The sequence below is a fragment of the Salvia splendens genome, chromosome 7, assembly GCF_004379255.2.
Source record: "Salvia splendens isolate huo1 chromosome 7, SspV2, whole genome shotgun sequence".
Lineage (NCBI taxonomy): Eukaryota > Viridiplantae > Streptophyta > Magnoliopsida > Lamiales > Lamiaceae > Salvia > Salvia splendens.
This window is the reverse complement of record NC_056038.1, coordinates 2,007,123-2,024,008: the sequence shown is the minus strand read 5'-3', so window position 1 is coordinate 2,024,008 and position 16,886 is coordinate 2,007,123. Positions and strand designations below refer to the sequence as shown.

The window sequence follows — 16,886 nt, the reverse complement described above, 5'->3', positions numbered from 1 at the left end:
TTGCAGAAGAAAAAATACTAGCAAAATCCGATCTAATTTATCGTAATTGAATTCATATGTTGGTTAACAGTCTAGAAAAATAAAATTACAAAGGTGTGGTGTGGATATTCAAGAATGACTTTATTGATTGAATAGTTAATAGTACAACTTTAAAACAATAAATACAACAAAAATAGAGTAGTTACACAGTTCTAATATGATAGAAAACAGAAATGGATAAAAATGGAGGTAGTCTTCCTATCTAGCAAAACAGCCTACACAGTATACACACTTAGCCTATGACAAATAAACCTTATGACAAATAAACCTTATAATCTGCAAACTTTTCTTCGAAAAATGCCTCTATCTCCTCTGGAAGTTAAGGTACTTGATTCCGTAGGCGAACACGAAGAAGAAGAGGAGCACCCAACCAACATGAGCAGCCACAACTGCAGGGAGGAAGTCATAATCATATCCCAGGTAATCTTTAAGAAAGCCCTTCACTGAAACTTCACTTATGTTTCCGGACGTCTCAAGGGGACTCGTCACATCTCCCAACTGGGACGTGAAAACACCGTAGATTGTCCATGCGACAGGTGAGGCCCAGTAGTACCATCTCCACCAGATTGGGATAAGCTGCAAGAAACATGTTTTCGTTAGCATTATGCTCTGTGTTAATGATTTTGTGCGTTGTTTGGGAGAATTTAGAGTACTCACCGGACGAGGGACGAGGAAGCCGGAGAACAAGTTCCAGAAGCTGAGGAAGAAGGACATGACAATGGCAGCAATTTGGTAGCCAGGGGTCAATGCAACAACCATCATTCCGTACATAGAGAAGTAGGTGAAGCACATGAAGATGAAGTAGTAGAAGTAGAAGAATTTCTCTCCGGTCCATTCATATCCGATCATGGAGTAGAGAAGCAGAGAGTAAGCCATTGTCTGAATCGCCACGTACACCGTTTCTATCGCCACCTACTCATCACACAGAAAGTCAGTAAGTTGTCTCCTTGATGCACGAGATTATTCTAGTTGAGATTTGAGATGTTATTTTTACCTGAGCGAACGCGTATGGTAGCTCCGAGTACATCCCTGCAGCCCTCTCGCGGTAGAAGACTGTTCTCTCAATTGCTACGACAGATTGAACGGCAGAAGCATTGGCGGCACCCAAGAAAAGAACGGCAGAATATGTAGCTCCCAGCAGATTCATCAAGTCTTGTTGCCCTTTTCTGTTACAAAAGGTTTTTGTTACTACAATTCACACAGAAAAGCAAGTTTAGTATCAATGCCTACAAATGATATCGACTTACATTTTACTCTGATTCCCTTTCTGCCAAAAGATAACTCCAAACATCACTCCAATGACCACAGTTGTGAAAAAACGAATAGCGTTGTACTGAGAGTTTCTCCAGTATGACCAGTGCTGCTTCCAAAAGCAAGCCTTGCATTGTGTCAAGAATGATTGAGAATACTGTGTGGGGAAGTATAGGTCCTTCGCCCCCGGTGCTGGTGCGCTCAGTTCCTTGATCAGCTCTTGGTTGTTCCTAAATTTTTCCAAAAAGAAATCAAGAAAGTAGATTAGGACACTAATCTCTTAACAGACTGCATATGTAGAGTTTGTGAAATGATTTTTTCACTCACCGGTAAAGGGCAGAGTTGGCATAGATTTCAGCAAAGTCGACATCCATTTGGCCTTCAACTGCAGAAGAGCTGACCTCCAACATCCATGTAGCTGGATTGTATCCCTCTTTGATTTTGGGAACACCAGGTATAGCCTGAATTTAGAATCAAGGTTAGGCTTCTTGTTGTCCACACGAGCACTCAGCACGCTCTCCTTAGTACAGTTTAACCTAAAAAGCAAAAAAAAATGACACAGAAAAAATAGAAACCTCACCTCAAAGTATTCAACGAGCTTGTGGGAATGGCGACCAAGAGGTCCTCCATAGATGACTTGTCCTCCTCGTTTCATCAACAGAAGCTGCACGAATAGATATCATGTACTTTAGTATCACTGGGAAGAATGCAATGAGGTTAACTTCGTCATTTTGGGATTGTAGTTTGTAAATACCTCATCAAAAGCTTCAAAGATGTCAATGCTAGGCTGGTGAATTGTGCAGACGACTGTTCTGCCTGTGTCCACTGTGTTCCTCACTGTCCTCATCACGATAGCAGCTGCTCGAGCATCAAGCCCAGAAGTTGGTTCGTCCATGAATATTATGGAAGGATTAGCCACCAACTCAACAGCAATAGTGAGCCTCTTCCTCTGTTCTGTTGAGAGACCATCGACTCCGGGGAGCCCAACAAGAGCATTCCTCAGAGGGTTTAGCTCAACCAAGTCCATCACCTCCTCAACAAACATCTGCAGCAATCAAAAATCAAGATTTTGTTAGAAAACCAAGTTCACTCATTGGTATAAGGGTGTGAGATAGGAGATATGGTGGTGGGGTTAGCTTGCCTTTCGCGTTTCTGTATCGACATCAGCGGCCAGACGCAGCCAAGCAGAGTAGAGGAGTGACTCGTAGACAGTGACGTAGGGAGAGTGGATGTCGTTCTGCTCACAGTAGCCACTCACTCGTGCAAACGTTTCCTGGTTCTTGGGGAAGCCTGAGACGGTTATGGGTCCTTCGATGTAGCCTCCCGTCTTTCTACCAGCTAAGACATCCATTAACGTCGTTTTTCCTGCACCACTAACTCCGACCAACGCTGTTAGTACACCGGGCCTGAATGCTCCACTCACATCTCTCAGCAATTGCAGTCTTTCCTCTTCAACACCTTGTGTCTTCATTGCCTGCACCAAATGTCGTTGCATCAAGTTAGGAACTAGCATTGTTTAGAGAGAGAGAGAGAGAGAAAGAGAGAGGCTTACAGCAGGCATATCAACATAGTAATTGACATGGTTGAAAGTAAGAGAGAGAGGCTCAAAAGGCAACACCATCCCTCTTCTTGGTTCATTACTTGACTCCACAATCCCATTATCATTCCTTGCAGTCATTTCTGTGACTCTCTTCTTTTTCTTGCTCTCCTCATTGTCATCGTTGATGATGGCCTTGTTATCGCCCAGAGCTGAGAACAAGCACCAAAAAACAGTTAGCCATACGCGCTAAATCATCATCATGCTCAGCAGAGATGCCAAGTAGGAGGGAGATGGTACTTACGGTTCAAGTATGTCAATGCAGCAACGAAGAGGACATTGAACAGCGCAGAGAAGGTGAAGAGAGCAATGATGCAGATCCAGTACCATGACTCCGTTGTGAACAAACCTCTTTCCTTGAGAAGGGTCTTTCCTACAGTCGGTTCAGATGAATTGGCAGGTGCAGGTGCACCCCATCTCTCTGAGAGGAACTCATTGATGGCAATGGCGTTCTGTCCATACATCATAGGAGAGACGTAGTAACCCCATATCATCCAATCTTGGATATCATCTGTCAAAACCAACATCTATTAGCTCAAAACAATCACTCAATATATAAGATCACGTCTCAACTTTATGAGGGTAGTCAAGTTATTATTTACCCTTTGCAACAACAAAGCCTCCCAACACAAACACCAACAGCAAGGCAAAGGTTCCAAATGTGTTCGCAACGACTTGAGTTCTTCCAACTGCAGCAATGAAACGGAAGAGGGAGAGAGCCATCTGATGCACCCCAATGAAGGCCAAGAGCTGTTTGAAAAACCTGAAAATATTTGCATTGCATATCAAGAATCAATCAAAATTCAAACAGCCATTTCACAGTTCTCATGAAATTACCTAACAGGAGAAGGTGCAAATCCTATGGTGTAGTAAGTGAAGATGATCCACAATGCAGACTCCACGATAGAGATAGGAATACGAAGCACCCAAATAGGCAATGCAAAAGCCCATGCCGGGTAGAACAAACTATCCCTCTGCTTGAAAAACACAGGAAGCCTAAAAACAGTCATTGCAAGCTCCTGCATTCCATTAAACATAACATTGATAAGACTGAAGAACAACGCTCCCCAAAACTTAGCAGCATCCTCAACTCGACCCGTCTTCATCTCAGTTCTGAGGAAAACTGTCAACGCAATTGTTGCCATAATAGTGATCTGTGTGGTCTTAAAGATGTAAATAAACGAGCTACGTTTCATCAGCAGCCACTCCCTATCAAAACAAGCCCGGAAAAGCTCCATGCTTGAGATTCCAAACCTCTCCTTCACCAATGCAGCTGGATGAGCTCTGGACTTGTCATACGGAACCCTCAGATCTTCATTAAGCTGCTGCCCTATGTGAAAAGAGTTGAAAGCCTGTGCAAAATCGGGCACCGAGACATAGCTGTAAGGCTGATTCTTGCGACACCAATACTGTTCTTGATCCTTCTTTGAGGTCACTTCTTGCAGAAAGTCTGCAACTCCCTTTCTCTCCGGGCATCTGAACCCCATGAATTCAAAGAACTCAAGCACACTCTCACGAGGGCCCTGGTAGACGATCTCACCATCAGAGAGGAGGATCACGTCATCAAAAAGATCGAAGGTCTCTGGAGCCGGCTGCAGTAGAGAAATGACCATGGTTATGTCATTGATGTGAACCATCTGCCTCATGAACTTCACAATCTGGAAGGTTGTGGAACTATCTAGCCCTGTTGAAATTTCATCCATGAAGAACGCTTTTGCTGGTCCAACCAACATTTCCCCTGCATTCACCAAAGCACTACCATCATAAGTAATATGTAATAAAAATTTGCAAGTTTTCCGACTGTTTCTTGAAATCAGTTTCTATTATCAGCATTGCTCCTCAAAACTTGCTAAAACATACCGGTTGTGACACGCTTCTTCTGTCCACCAGAAATTCCTCTCCTCATATCATCTCCAACCATAATATCAGCACATATATCCAATCCAAGAATCTGTATAAAATCATACACACGTTAGGCTTATTCTTTCGCAGTAAATTCTTAGAAGCAACAATGAAATGCAGACGAACCTTGAGCACATAATCCGTGATCAAACTAGTTTCTTGCCCCACTAAGGCTGTGGCCTTCATGAATGCATCAATCTCAGGATCAGGCTTGATTCCAGCTTCTTTCTCTCTTCTTGACAACTCCACAAGCATTTCATACCTCGTCCCGACTCCCAAACACCTACCGGAGAAATCCAATGTCTCGCGAACAGTCATCTCACCATGGTGAAGATCATGCTGGCTGATATAAGCACAGGTTCTTTGAGGAACGAACTCATGAAATTCATGGCCACAGTAGGTGATCTTTCCAGTCACCTGCTCACAACATTAAACATCAGCACACTTGCAAAAATTTTGGAAGCGTTTAATTTATATAAATCCTGTGATTATTGGTGATAGAAAACTGCACACACCTTCATATCATCATCAGGCTTTCCTGCTAGTGCTTTGAGCAACGTAGTTTTCCCAGAACCCGGTGGTCCGAGAAGAAGTGTCATCCTGTAAACAAGCGTTGCACAATTTTTTTCATCAATAAAACACGATAAACAATTTCAAAAACTCAGAAGTTAACCATTTGATTTTGTAAGCTAACCTTGATGGTCTCACAACTCCACTGACATTTCGAAGGATCTGAACCACCCTCTTCTTCGATGGAGAGAGCCCAATCATCCCCAAAGTAGCCTATCACACCATTCAACCATTATCAGTTATAGTAAAACTTCTCCACATCACAACTTTCAAAAATCTGACACAGTAAGATCCAACTAATTAACTAAATCACACTGAATCGGACTCCATCTTAAGATTTTTTCTTTTCACAAAACACAATCTAAAACAGAACTAGTAAAAAAGCACGCATACCTCCAATGTGTTGATGGTTGAATTGAGGAGAGTAGGAAGCGCTCTCGTTCCAACATACGCATCTCCCTCAATAGACAGATTCTGAAACCTCACTTCAATCTTCGGGATCTCGATCCCAACCCTAAATCCCCAAATAAATCACAATCAGAAAACCAATCCAACACCACAATCAAACAACAACACACACAATAATGCGTTTGCGAGTGCGATTCAATACCTATCAGTTCTGTTCCTGAGCCTCTGCAGGAACTTCTCGTTGTCATCCTCCACAACTCTGAGAATGCTCTCCATGAGCTGCTTCTTATCCTGCGACCCCAAATTCGCCACATCCACCTCGGAGTGGACGATCCTGCCATTGCTGACCACCTGCTGCAGCACGCCCTTGCGGAGGCGGTCGTACGTCGGGAGGCGCTCGATCGCCGCCCACCGCAGCTCCTCCTCGTCGTCCTCCGCCTGCCGCCGCGTGCTGCTCCGCATGAACACGTCCGGCGGCCCCTGCCACACGTCTCGTATGCTCTGCTGCCGCCAGCTCCGAGCGGAACTAGTCGACCGAGCTAGATCGTCCCCCGCCAGCGCCGCCGCCATTGCCGCTTGCTTCCGATCAGATTATCGTTGATATCTACTGACCTTGAGAAGAAGATGTGAGTATGCAGCTTTGAGAAGGAAATGTGTAGGCTTTGATTTGCTAAAAAGAATGAAAAAATCTGTGTGTGTGATTTGTTTTCTTTGCTTTGCAGTGGGAAAAATTGAAAATCAAGTAGCCATGCAGTTTCTCTCTCCCTCTCTTGTTGAAAGTTGAAATGAGAGTTGGATATTTTTTCTTCGCAGAGATATGTATGCGAATATATATATATGTGTGTGTGAGCGTGTGTGTGTTGAATTCAGCTGGTCAAAATTGGGCTACAATTACACTTTTTTAATTGAACATAGTGTAATGATACGGTGTTTTCGTTGCATGTGAACCGCTGTAAAGTAATTGGATGCATGATTGCGCATATGTATTCTTTTTTCTAAATATGGAAAGCTATTGAATTCTTACTCCATCTTAATTTTATTTAACTAGTTGCCGCTCTTACTAGAGATATTAAGTTGCTAATTTTTTATGTTGCTATAAATAATACTCCAGTATATTTTAAATAATAAATTTAAAAAATCAAAATTCAGCTATTTTCGCTACTTCTTCTTTGACATAAGCGCATATTTGATAAGATAGATAACTCATCTAGCTACCAAACATGCTCGATAACAACTCAAACTCTCGTAATAGGTAATACAATGGGCATGTGTGCAAGTCCGTACGACTCCCCGACTAAAAAATGTAAGATTATAAAAGAATATCCCTCCAAATTTTAGGGACAATAGACACATAATTTGTCTAATATTAACAATAGTATTGGATATTTTAGTGGGCCCATTGGCGTGCTGTTATTGGATAATTAAAATTATATTTAAATATTAACAGTGGCAGTTATAGTTTGACTATTGTGGGGTAGTAAGCAAGAGTCGGGTGTGTATTATATGCAGAAACTTCTTCGAAACGACCCCGTTTTGTGACTTTTAGTTTAGGTACTCCAGAACGAAGCGTGGCTTGCGCGTTAATACGCTGGGTTGGTAGGAAGGGACTAAACGGTCTATTCACACTTAGTTGTTATTAAATATTACTCCATCCCGTCCGTCCCCGATTAATTTTCACTCTTTTCTATTTCGCTCCGTCCCTCAATTATTGTCACACTTCATTTTTACCATAAATGATAAGTAGGTCTCACGTTCCACTAACTCATTTCACTCACATTTTATTATAAAACCAATATAAAAAAGCAGGTCTCACATTCCACTAACTTTTTTCTTTACGGTTCTTAAAACCTGTGTCCGGTCAAAGAGTGACAATCAATCAGGGACAGATGAGTAGTATTTGCGAATGAATTAATGAATGTTACTTTTTGGTTGTTAAATTTGATGATTATATTAGGAGATGCCATCTGAGGAATGGAAAGTGTTTTTGTATTGTTATTTATTTGATCTGAAAGCAAGAAAAACAAGTGTGTGACTTAGAGAGAATTATTCAAACCCATCTAGATGGATATGACTATTTAAATGCATAGTATAGCTAGGTCAACTTCATACACATAAATTGCGGTGATTCATAAGAAAATGTGTGACAACCAAAATTACTTCTTCAATAGTAGTGCAAATTGTATGTAAATATTCCGATGTTATTTATTTATTTATTTATTTTGATACTCAACTTTTGAACCGCCTACAAAAATATCATAAGTTGTATCTATAGACTCCAAATATTGATGTGTATACAGAACAACATGTAGTAATTAATAGTACTAAAATGCACAATTAGCCACGTTTCCCAAACTAAAAAATTCAACTACAACTCTAGAAGAGCTTCACTACATTGTTTAAAACATTGGAGACCAAAATATTAGGATTTTGACCTTTGAAGATTTTTAAAAATATAATACTATCAAATGGTTTTAAACTTTACTCTATATGGATTATGGGGTCGTGAAAAAAATATACTCCTAGTTACAAATTTTCATGACTAGATAACAAAATTAAGATTGTGAGACTTCTACAAATGATTGACTGACTCTGTGCTGATGAGGTCAAGATTGTAGTATAAAATTCGTTAAAAAAATGAGAAAAAATTTCAATGAAGATTGCATCACAAAAACCGTTGAAAATAAATATCTTAATGAAATAAACTATGTTTAATGAAATACGATATTCGTTTCTGACAAGATACTTCAAATAATTGCTTAATTTCAAAGAATTTGACCTTAGAAGAAACGATTGCTACATTTGACATGACATATTCAACAATAATGTACTTGATAGATTGTGTGACCATTCTCCTTCTAGATGGTGGCTAAATTAATTTTCTCAACTTGCGTTATGCACCTTTTTATTATATAATTATTTTATTTGCGTTAATATTCCCATGAATTATTCTATGTTCAGATCATGCGATTCACGAGCCAGTTATGTTTTTATTTTATTAAAAGTTATTTAAAAAATGAAGCTTTATCTTTGACCAATCAAGTTCGACAGCCTTTTTTTATATGGGTGACAACCAACATACACATATGGGGAGTACTAATTAATTCTCATAGAGTGTATAACACCTTTTATATTACTCCACTTAATTAGTTAGTTCATGAACTTGATATAACAAAATCCAATTAAGTTAATTTTCTTGATTAGCTAAAAGCTTTTTGAGTCCTTTCCTTAGATTTAGCTAATGTTAGTTGTGACTTATGAGTCAACACGTTCAATGATACAATCGTCACTCATCGAAAACATAAAGTATGACGTGAGTTTCAACGTAACTGATAAAAGGGTGGAAACCCGGCCGGAAACTGTTTGATAAGTCGAAAGATTTACGCTCTGAGCATATGTTATGAAGTGGAGTAAGAGTTTAATACAAAAAATATAGTAATGTTTTGAATCAAGAACATACTTTCTTTTATTATAAACTCGAGCAAATTCTAATGTGTATACGAACCATGCGAATTTCTCGTCCAACCGTGATACCATTTTATGCAATCCAACAAGAATCCTATCACTTAGCTTATAGGAGTATATTACTTTTAAATGAAATCAAAATCATTTTTTAAAAATTGAGAGCAAGGATCTTATCACTTAACTGATAAATTACTTCTAGATGAAATCTAAATCATTTAAAAAAAATGTAAGTAATATTGTAGAATTTTAATAAATTTCATTTAATGATATTTAGATATGTGACAGCCACCCTCAACTCACTTTCGTCTATCGCATGGCTGCTGATTTGAACAAAAACAAAATAATTTGTGATGTTTCAGTAGAACAAAACCAAAATGTCCTCTTTCATTTTCTTTTGTTTTCAAATCAGTAATAGTTGCTGGCTGCCTACCAGGATAACTACATACACCTACATTTTTTGCCATTTTGTTTGGCAATTAATCACTAATATATTTTCTTGAACTAAATCTTGAAAAAATTTGACTCATTTCAGAAAGTGGGTTATTATTATTTTTTCTTCTTTGAAGAAAAGTGGGCTATAATTTATTACTACAGCATTTCAGGTAGCAATCAGTATTAATATACATTTTCTTACCACTAGTTCAATATCACCTTGAATTTTCCACAATTTTCGCAAAGTGGAAAATAGATAAATGGAAAATAAATGGCGAAAGTCCAGTAGTTGAACCATCGCTACATTACACTCTTACCCGAGTAGCATGGATTCGTGGAACATGTGGAATCCCGCGTTGTAAATAGTCACTCGGGCCTGATCACTGTCGACCCCCTTTGGGGGGACTCCTCCCAAACTTTTCCGAGTTTCTTAACTTAAGATTTCGCTTTTACATGAAAAAGACCCGTATTATTATGAACTAAAGTTTCAAAAAATTTAAGATAAATAGATTAAACCGTTTCTTCTAACTCTTTTTAAAAAAAACTGAGTATTATTTTATTATTTCAATTTATTACTTTTAAAATGAACTTGCGTCTAAAATTCGACTTGGAATGAAGAAATTCGGTGCAAGTGCTATATAATTTAGGTAGAATGAAAGTAATTAATTAATTATGGTGGAATCATAATTATATATAGATGAAAGTGGAAAGAGTGCGACAAAAAGTGAGTGTAGTCTGTAGGCTTTAAAGCCGAAAATCCGGTAACGCATTTATTTAATTAATGTTTTGATAATTCACCCTATTTTTCTACTCGAAAAAAAAATAATTTAGGGGGTTCACCATATTTGACTAAAATAAATGTCTTCCTCTTTAGTGGAATTCCTATTCTACCCACACTAATATTGCTCAATAAGGGTATTAATGGTACTTTGTCTCGACGAGTCACAAAAAGATGAATATGTCAAAATTCGAATTCAAATATGAATGAGATTCAAGTAATTTTTTGATATTCAATTTCTCTATCAAGATAGAACGATCTCAAGCAACTTTTGATTGCCAATCTCTCTATCAAGATAGAATGAAGAAACAACTATGGACGGTGATAATATTTTCTAAATTCATAATTTAATTGAATTTTAATATTTTCCACATTTAGATAAGGCATGGTATGGATTGAGCACGTGACACTTCGTTACATGTTATTCATGAAAACATGAATAACATGTGTAGCGTTATGGGGAAATTAAATTTATTTTTAGAATAGTAAATTATGTAACAAGATTGCAATGGATTAATGGGGCATTATCGTTTATGGAAACGTTATTCATGAAATCCTCAATAAATATGTGTAGCATTATCGAGGAATAAAATTATAATTTATAGAATAGTAACTCATGTCTATTTAATTAATGAAATAATCAGAAGCACTAACGAAGATTGGTCCCTTAAAATACATGGAACACTCCCCTCCCCACATATCTTATCTCTAGATATTTCCACAGCTTAATTAATTATGACTAAAAAATGATTACAAATTAATTTAATTTTACTAGTGCTAATCCTATACTTATAGAGTATAAATGTATAATGGTCTTTGAATATAATTTAGTTAAGACTTCTTATATCTTATTTATGTAATTATCTCTAATCTTTACTTTTATTCGATTGCTTGCTTTTCATTTATTTTGCTTTTCTTTAACATAGAAAAAAAATAGTACTTATCAATTCTAGTAAAGTCAAGAAAATTTAATACTAGTAATACCGAAAATTATTGTCAGACACTTGCATAAATATTAAATGAAAAGGGACCGGCGAGGGAGAAATTCTGGCAGAAGTCACGCTCTAATAACAGAAACATGTATCTTGATTTTGATTATCTAACATGATGCAGGATTGATTGGTACAATAGTTTTGAAGCTTATAATTAAATGTCACACAGTTTATTAGGTGTTTTTATTTGACTTTCCTTAGCCTCTCACATGGAAAATTCAATTTCCAAAAAGATATTTTTGTAACAACTTAAGTCCACATTAACATACTTATATACATAAATAAAATATTTTTAATCACAAAATAAGTGTGAGGTCTTTTCCTTATTTTCAACAACTAAACATTTCCAATATTACATTAACTAAAACAAATAGAGACCCTTTCTTCACTGACAAAATAAATCATCCCAATTCTATTAAAATTTGCACCTTGACATTGTCAATGAATATTCAAAATTTGTGACTAGACCCTCTCTATCTCCTAAATCTCTCTATATAATCAAAACCTCACCATGAACAAAACATCATCCTATGAAGAGCTTAATGCTCAAAGATTTAGAAAATTTATCACACACTATTCGGCTTATTCAAAGTGATATATTTTTCATTTTAGAATATCTCTTTCAAAATGACACATTTTGAAAAATGAAACATCACTATTTTTACTCGATTCAGTTTTATGCGTCATTCGCTATCCATACAAAGCACTAAAAACAACACTGCACAAAATTTCATATAAAAAAAATGGATGCTTCGCCAAAGGGAGTAATAACTTTTATTTAATTTATCAATAGAAAATGATTTTATTTTTATCATACAATGATACAAGTATACAACAATGATTATCAATTTATCATTCAAGAAAGAGCAAAACAAGTACTACTGTATTGAGTGATGATGATATACAACGAAATTGGGCCGGGTTAAGTCTAACAGCCCAAAGGGGATCCATCTTCGGGCCCAACAAACAACAAAGTGGATCCGTACCCGGATTCTGGAGCTGTCCGGATAACATCTTCGCTTTTACTTGATCACTCTGCAAATTTCAATTTTTCGCTTTTACTAGATCAACTCTGCTGATTTCAATTTTCGCAATTTCGCTCGGGGATTTAACGCTTGAACTCAGGTAAGTATTATTTATATTTTGCTAAGAACTTTTGATTTCTGAGGTTTTTGCTGCTCAAATGTACTCCATTTTGTTTGGCGTGTTGTTATTTTCATGTGTGAATCCGCAATTTATCTTCCTTGTGTATCTTGCTTGGATGGTTAGATTGTGATTCTTCTGTGAAGAAGAAGAAGAAGAAGAATTAGTTCTTCATCAAAGCGATTGGATGCTAAACCTGTTGACTTTATTCAGAACAAAGATTAGAATAATGAATTCATGTTGAATTATTGAGTTGCTTCTTTAGTTATTCAACCGAGCTTTTGAGTTTGGGATTGCGATGAAAAATAACCAAAAATCCCTAAAAGTTGAGCTGAAATTAGGTCATCTAAGTCCTGTATTTGGAATGAGCAAGTCTGTTTGCAGAGGAATTGATGAGCTTGATAATACTATTATGGAAATTTCAAGAAACAGGACATAGAGATTTGTGATTTCACAATTCGTTATGGGGATACATGAAACTCACTTTGCAGATAGATTTATATTGATTATCTTTCGAAATTAGCTCTTCTAATGAGTGAGTCTGTGTGCGGAGGAATAGATGAGTTTGATAATGTTGTGGAAATTTCTAGAAACAAGAACTGGATTTGTGATTTCAGCAACATTTCTCTACGGAGATCCATGTAACTCGCTTTGCAGATAGCTTCAAATTGCTTGTCTTTCGATTTTTGCAGGATGTCTTCGATTGAGCCACCCTTCAGGCCAAGAGAGAAAATCCTGGAAAAGCAGAAGCATTTCCAGAGCATACACAAACACACTTATCTGAAAGGACCATTCGATAAGATCACCTCAGTCGCTATCCCTGTTGCTTTGGCTGCCACTTCTCTCTTTCTCATTGTAAGCCCTCGTTCTATAGTTTTTCTCCATTTTCACCGGGTGTAAAGTCTCCTCGTCTCTTTAATCGAATGTAACACCTCTTTCTTTCCCTCGTTTGATAGGGGAGAGGTATCTACAATATGTCTCATGGAGTTGGGAAGAAGGAATGAGAACTTGTCTGCTGCATGCTGCAAGAGCTTTGCAGGCTAGTTTTTCTTAGCTTGAATATGCTTTTTAATTTCTGAACTTAATAGTGTTGATGTTTCATGGGATTGGTGAGTGATACTTGCTTTGCTGTGATGATTTGATGTTTAAAGATCTTTGCTTGCCTTGTTTTTCTTATCTTGAATGCTTAGTAATTCCTGAATTTGGTAGGGTGATGCAACTTCCTTACAGAGTATCATTGTTTGTGTTGTTTGGTTTATGTTTGCTACTGTATATGTTTAGCTTAGCTATGTGCATACATAAGGAGTAGTAACAAGAGTTTGCATTGTTTATCAAAGAAAAAAGGACAAGTTGTCTAAAAAAATTACTCCATAAAATTTGATCAAATTATGGGTTGTCCTTCCAGAAAATCATGAAATTTAACATTATTTGCAATTGTCTTATATATTCATGCCGTATATTGTTGATATGACACATACATGTTTTAAATTGGGGGTGTTTAATATATCGCTGATGTGACACATAAGCGTGTTGTCACATAATAAGAAGATGTGTATTGGAATATAAATCAAATTTCAAATTAGATACAATTTCACATTAGGTACAATTTCACGCTTGTTTCACCCAAATCAAAGCTCGTGAGGTAATCACGAATAATGTTATTATGGTTTTTTCCGACCGATTTTTTAAGTTGTAAGATAACTAGAATTAGACAAGTTTTTTCGGCAATTTGCCCAAGATAAAAATGCACAAGTATTGTGTTGTGTTATCATTGAGAAACAAAATTTGAAGAGTAAATCTGGAAAACTAAGAATTTAGAGCTCCTGAGAAACAATGTTTTCCAATAGGGACTCACACGCGTCTTCGAGTAAATCCAAAACCTACGGAAAATGCACGCAAATATCTTCATCAATGCACGTCACCAGTATATTTATGACATCATTTCACCATATTACCTTCTCGAAACCTTGCGATCCACCATAGTAGGGGTCGGGAACTTGGGTTTCATCGTGCCTCTTGCAATAAGAACACATCAAGCGAACCTGCAAATGCGAGAAACTATCAAACTCGGAAAAAGTAGCAGCTATGGGTTCTCATAAACGTAGAGCGGGACCTTGTCAGCTGCGTCTGCGGGTAGTAGTGTCTCTCTGTGTCTCCACCTCTCGAATGCACCTAGTATATCCTCTTTAGGCCAACAAAATTTTCAGTAAGTTCAAATTGAGTTCATCATATATGCAAGCATCATCAATTGATTTCCAGTTTATATGAGTGATTTACCTCTGTTTTGATTATCCATTGCAAGAATAAGATCAAAATCCCTAAAATCTGATGGCTTTATCGGCCTTGATATTGAAGTTATCTCAATTCCACGCTTTTTTGAAGATGCCCTCATTCTTGGATCTGCTTGATCACCCTTGACTCACCATAATCATGCAAAAGAATTAGTACAATTAATTCCAATAATTATACTATAAAATACTTCAAATATAATTAAGTTAATTATGAAAAATAATTTTCTATTTATATTAACATTTAGATATCAGATAACTGATTAAAGCAAGGACAATAATTCGTTAAATTCATCTCAATAATTATACGGATTATTACTTTGTCAGTGTCAATTAAAGTAGTAGTAACATATTAGTATCTTTTTTTTATAGTATATAAAAAATTAATTTGAATTAGTATAAAATACAACAACTACTAATTTCAAGCAGTTGACGAAAGCAAATGTGGATGAAACTAGGTCCACAAAATCGATTATGATTGGATATGCAGATCTATCATCTGCAGAAATCGAGAATCGAATACCTCATGGTAGTTGATAGTGCCGGCGGAATCGATGCGCAATTTGGAATCGAGGCCCCTCTCCTTGACGAGGTGCCGGAAAACGCCTTCCGCGGCGGGGCTCCGGCATATGTTGCCGAGGCAGACGAACAGCACCGAGAACGGTCTGCTCGGCGGCGCGTCGTCGTCTGCGGTCGGAGGCATTGACGCCGCGGCGAGTACTCTCGTGGATTTTATGGATGGAATTGGATGTTTAGCTGAACGAGTATTTGGCGGAAGTGGTTGGAGTTTGCCGGAGAGGAGAGGAGCGCAGCCGCGATTTGGTGAATTTCGGGCAATTGGAGTTGATAACGTTGCTGTGTGCAGAGTGTTCATCGAGGTTTTGTTGATCGAATTTTAATGGCGGATTTTGCTATCTGCAGCTGAATGGTTGTATCTGTTTCGCTCGCTTCTTTGATTTTGTGTGTGTTTATTTTTGGGCCTTCAGAAACATTTCTCCTAATTTGAGAAACTACAAGATCGGAGGGGATCTCTTATCCCCTCCTACACCACCTTTCTTACTGTCTCCATTCCTAATCCACACTCACAACTTAATAAAATAATTCCACCATCACTTATATATTATAAGATTATTTTATTAAGTTGTGAGAGATGAATTAGGAATGGAGTGTGAAAGATCGTGGAGTAGATATGCTCCGCTACAAGATACATATTCATATTGGTTGTGGGTGTGATATTTAGTTTTAGGATACTGAACCAATCATAAAATTAATTTTGAATTCAATTTAGAACCAAATGGTTTTAGTGACTTACTAGTAGGCCTGTCAAATCGGGTATCCTATTCCGAATTTTCAAAAATCTAATATCCGATCCAAAAATGATTTTGGGTACCCAGATACCCGACTCGAGTATCCAATCCCGAAAAATCTGGTATCCAATCCCGATTGTGGATTTTTTTAATTATTTTTTAAAGAAAATTAACTACAAAATTTTAGAAATACAAACTTGTAGTTCGAATTTGATACACACTTGAAGTAGTTCGAGTTTAAGATAAAAAACTACTACAAATTATTAGAAATAAAACTAAGAGTAAAGGATTTCGGGAGTACATTTGAATTTTTAAATAATAAAATAAATACATGATTTATTAAAATTTAAAAAAATCGGGTAATTTGGGTATCCGATACCCAATAATCCAAAAATTCTATACCCGAATCTAATCCTGAAACCCGAAAAATCGAGTTTCGGGTATCCAATTACCCGATATTTCGGGTTCGGATATCGGGTATCCAATTCTCGATATCCATTTTGACAGACCTACTTACTAGATACATTAATATTCAGGACATTTTGACTATCAAATGTGATTGAGGATATTTATGAAACCATTATTTTTCTTAATTAGTTTAGAAATATTAATTGAGGACTATTTGCTAATTTCTATACATTTCTTAATATAAAATATATATATATATATATATATATATATATATATATATATATATATATATATATATATATATAT

The 16,886-nt window shown here is 37.0% G+C and overlaps 2 protein-coding genes across 2 annotated transcripts; both read right to left on the bottom strand.

Annotated features, from left to right (window-relative positions):
* Positions 1 to 101: 101 nt before the first annotated feature.
* On the bottom strand, positions 102 to 6,564 carry LOC121811501 (pleiotropic drug resistance protein 2-like). The gene is made up of 19 exons (XM_042212376.1): positions 5,970 to 6,564; positions 5,753 to 5,873; positions 5,484 to 5,572; positions 5,305 to 5,389; positions 4,916 to 5,206; positions 4,748 to 4,838; positions 3,725 to 4,625; positions 3,490 to 3,650; positions 3,132 to 3,398; positions 2,843 to 3,039; positions 2,432 to 2,764; positions 2,045 to 2,335; positions 1,871 to 1,954; positions 1,618 to 1,751; positions 1,287 to 1,520; positions 1,034 to 1,205; positions 697 to 951; positions 310 to 615; positions 102 to 277 (listed from the first exon to the last, which is right to left on the bottom strand). Exons 1-18 carry the CDS (start codon positions 6,335 to 6,337, stop codon positions 343 to 345), a joined length of 4,347 nt encoding a protein of 1,448 aa, XP_042068310.1. The 5' UTR covers positions 6,338 to 6,564; the 3' UTR covers positions 102 to 277; positions 310 to 342.
* Positions 6,565 to 14,129: 7,565 nt separating this feature from the next.
* On the bottom strand, positions 14,130 to 15,918 carry LOC121741019 (putative low molecular weight protein-tyrosine-phosphatase slr0328). The gene is made up of 5 exons (XM_042133701.1): positions 15,386 to 15,918; positions 14,852 to 14,987; positions 14,688 to 14,758; positions 14,530 to 14,616; positions 14,130 to 14,454 (listed from the first exon to the last, which is right to left on the bottom strand). Exons 1-5 carry the CDS (start codon positions 15,734 to 15,736, stop codon positions 14,389 to 14,391), a joined length of 711 nt encoding a protein of 236 aa, XP_041989635.1. The 5' UTR covers positions 15,737 to 15,918; the 3' UTR covers positions 14,130 to 14,388.
* Between the last annotated feature and the right edge of the window lie 968 nt (positions 15,919 to 16,886).

Excerpts from the sequence above, each read along its gene's own strand:
- LOC121811501 (XM_042212376.1), bottom strand. The coding sequence starts at position 6,337 with ATGGCGGCGGCGCTGGCGGGGGACGATCTAGCTCGGTCGACTAGTTCC. Across the intron at positions 3,399-3,489 it reads AGGCTTTGTTGTTGCAAAGG|ATGATATCCAAGATTGGATG; the intron begins GTAAATAATAAC and ends TGGTTTTGACAG. Across the intron at positions 3,040-3,131 it reads TGCATTGACATACTTGAACC|CTCTGGGCGATAACAAGGCC; the intron begins GTAAGTACCATC and ends GCTTGTTCTCAG.
- LOC121741019 (XM_042133701.1), bottom strand. The coding sequence starts at position 15,736 with ATGAACACTCTGCACACAGCAACGTTATCAACTCCAATTGCCCGAAAT. Across the intron at positions 14,988-15,385 it reads GCACTATCAACTACCATGAG|GGTGATCAAGCAGATCCAAG; the intron begins GTATTCGATTCT and ends TGGTGAGTCAAG. Across the intron at positions 14,617-14,687 it reads CCGCAGACGCAGCTGACAAG|GTTCGCTTGATGTGTTCTTA; the intron begins GTCCCGCTCTAC and ends TCGCATTTGCAG.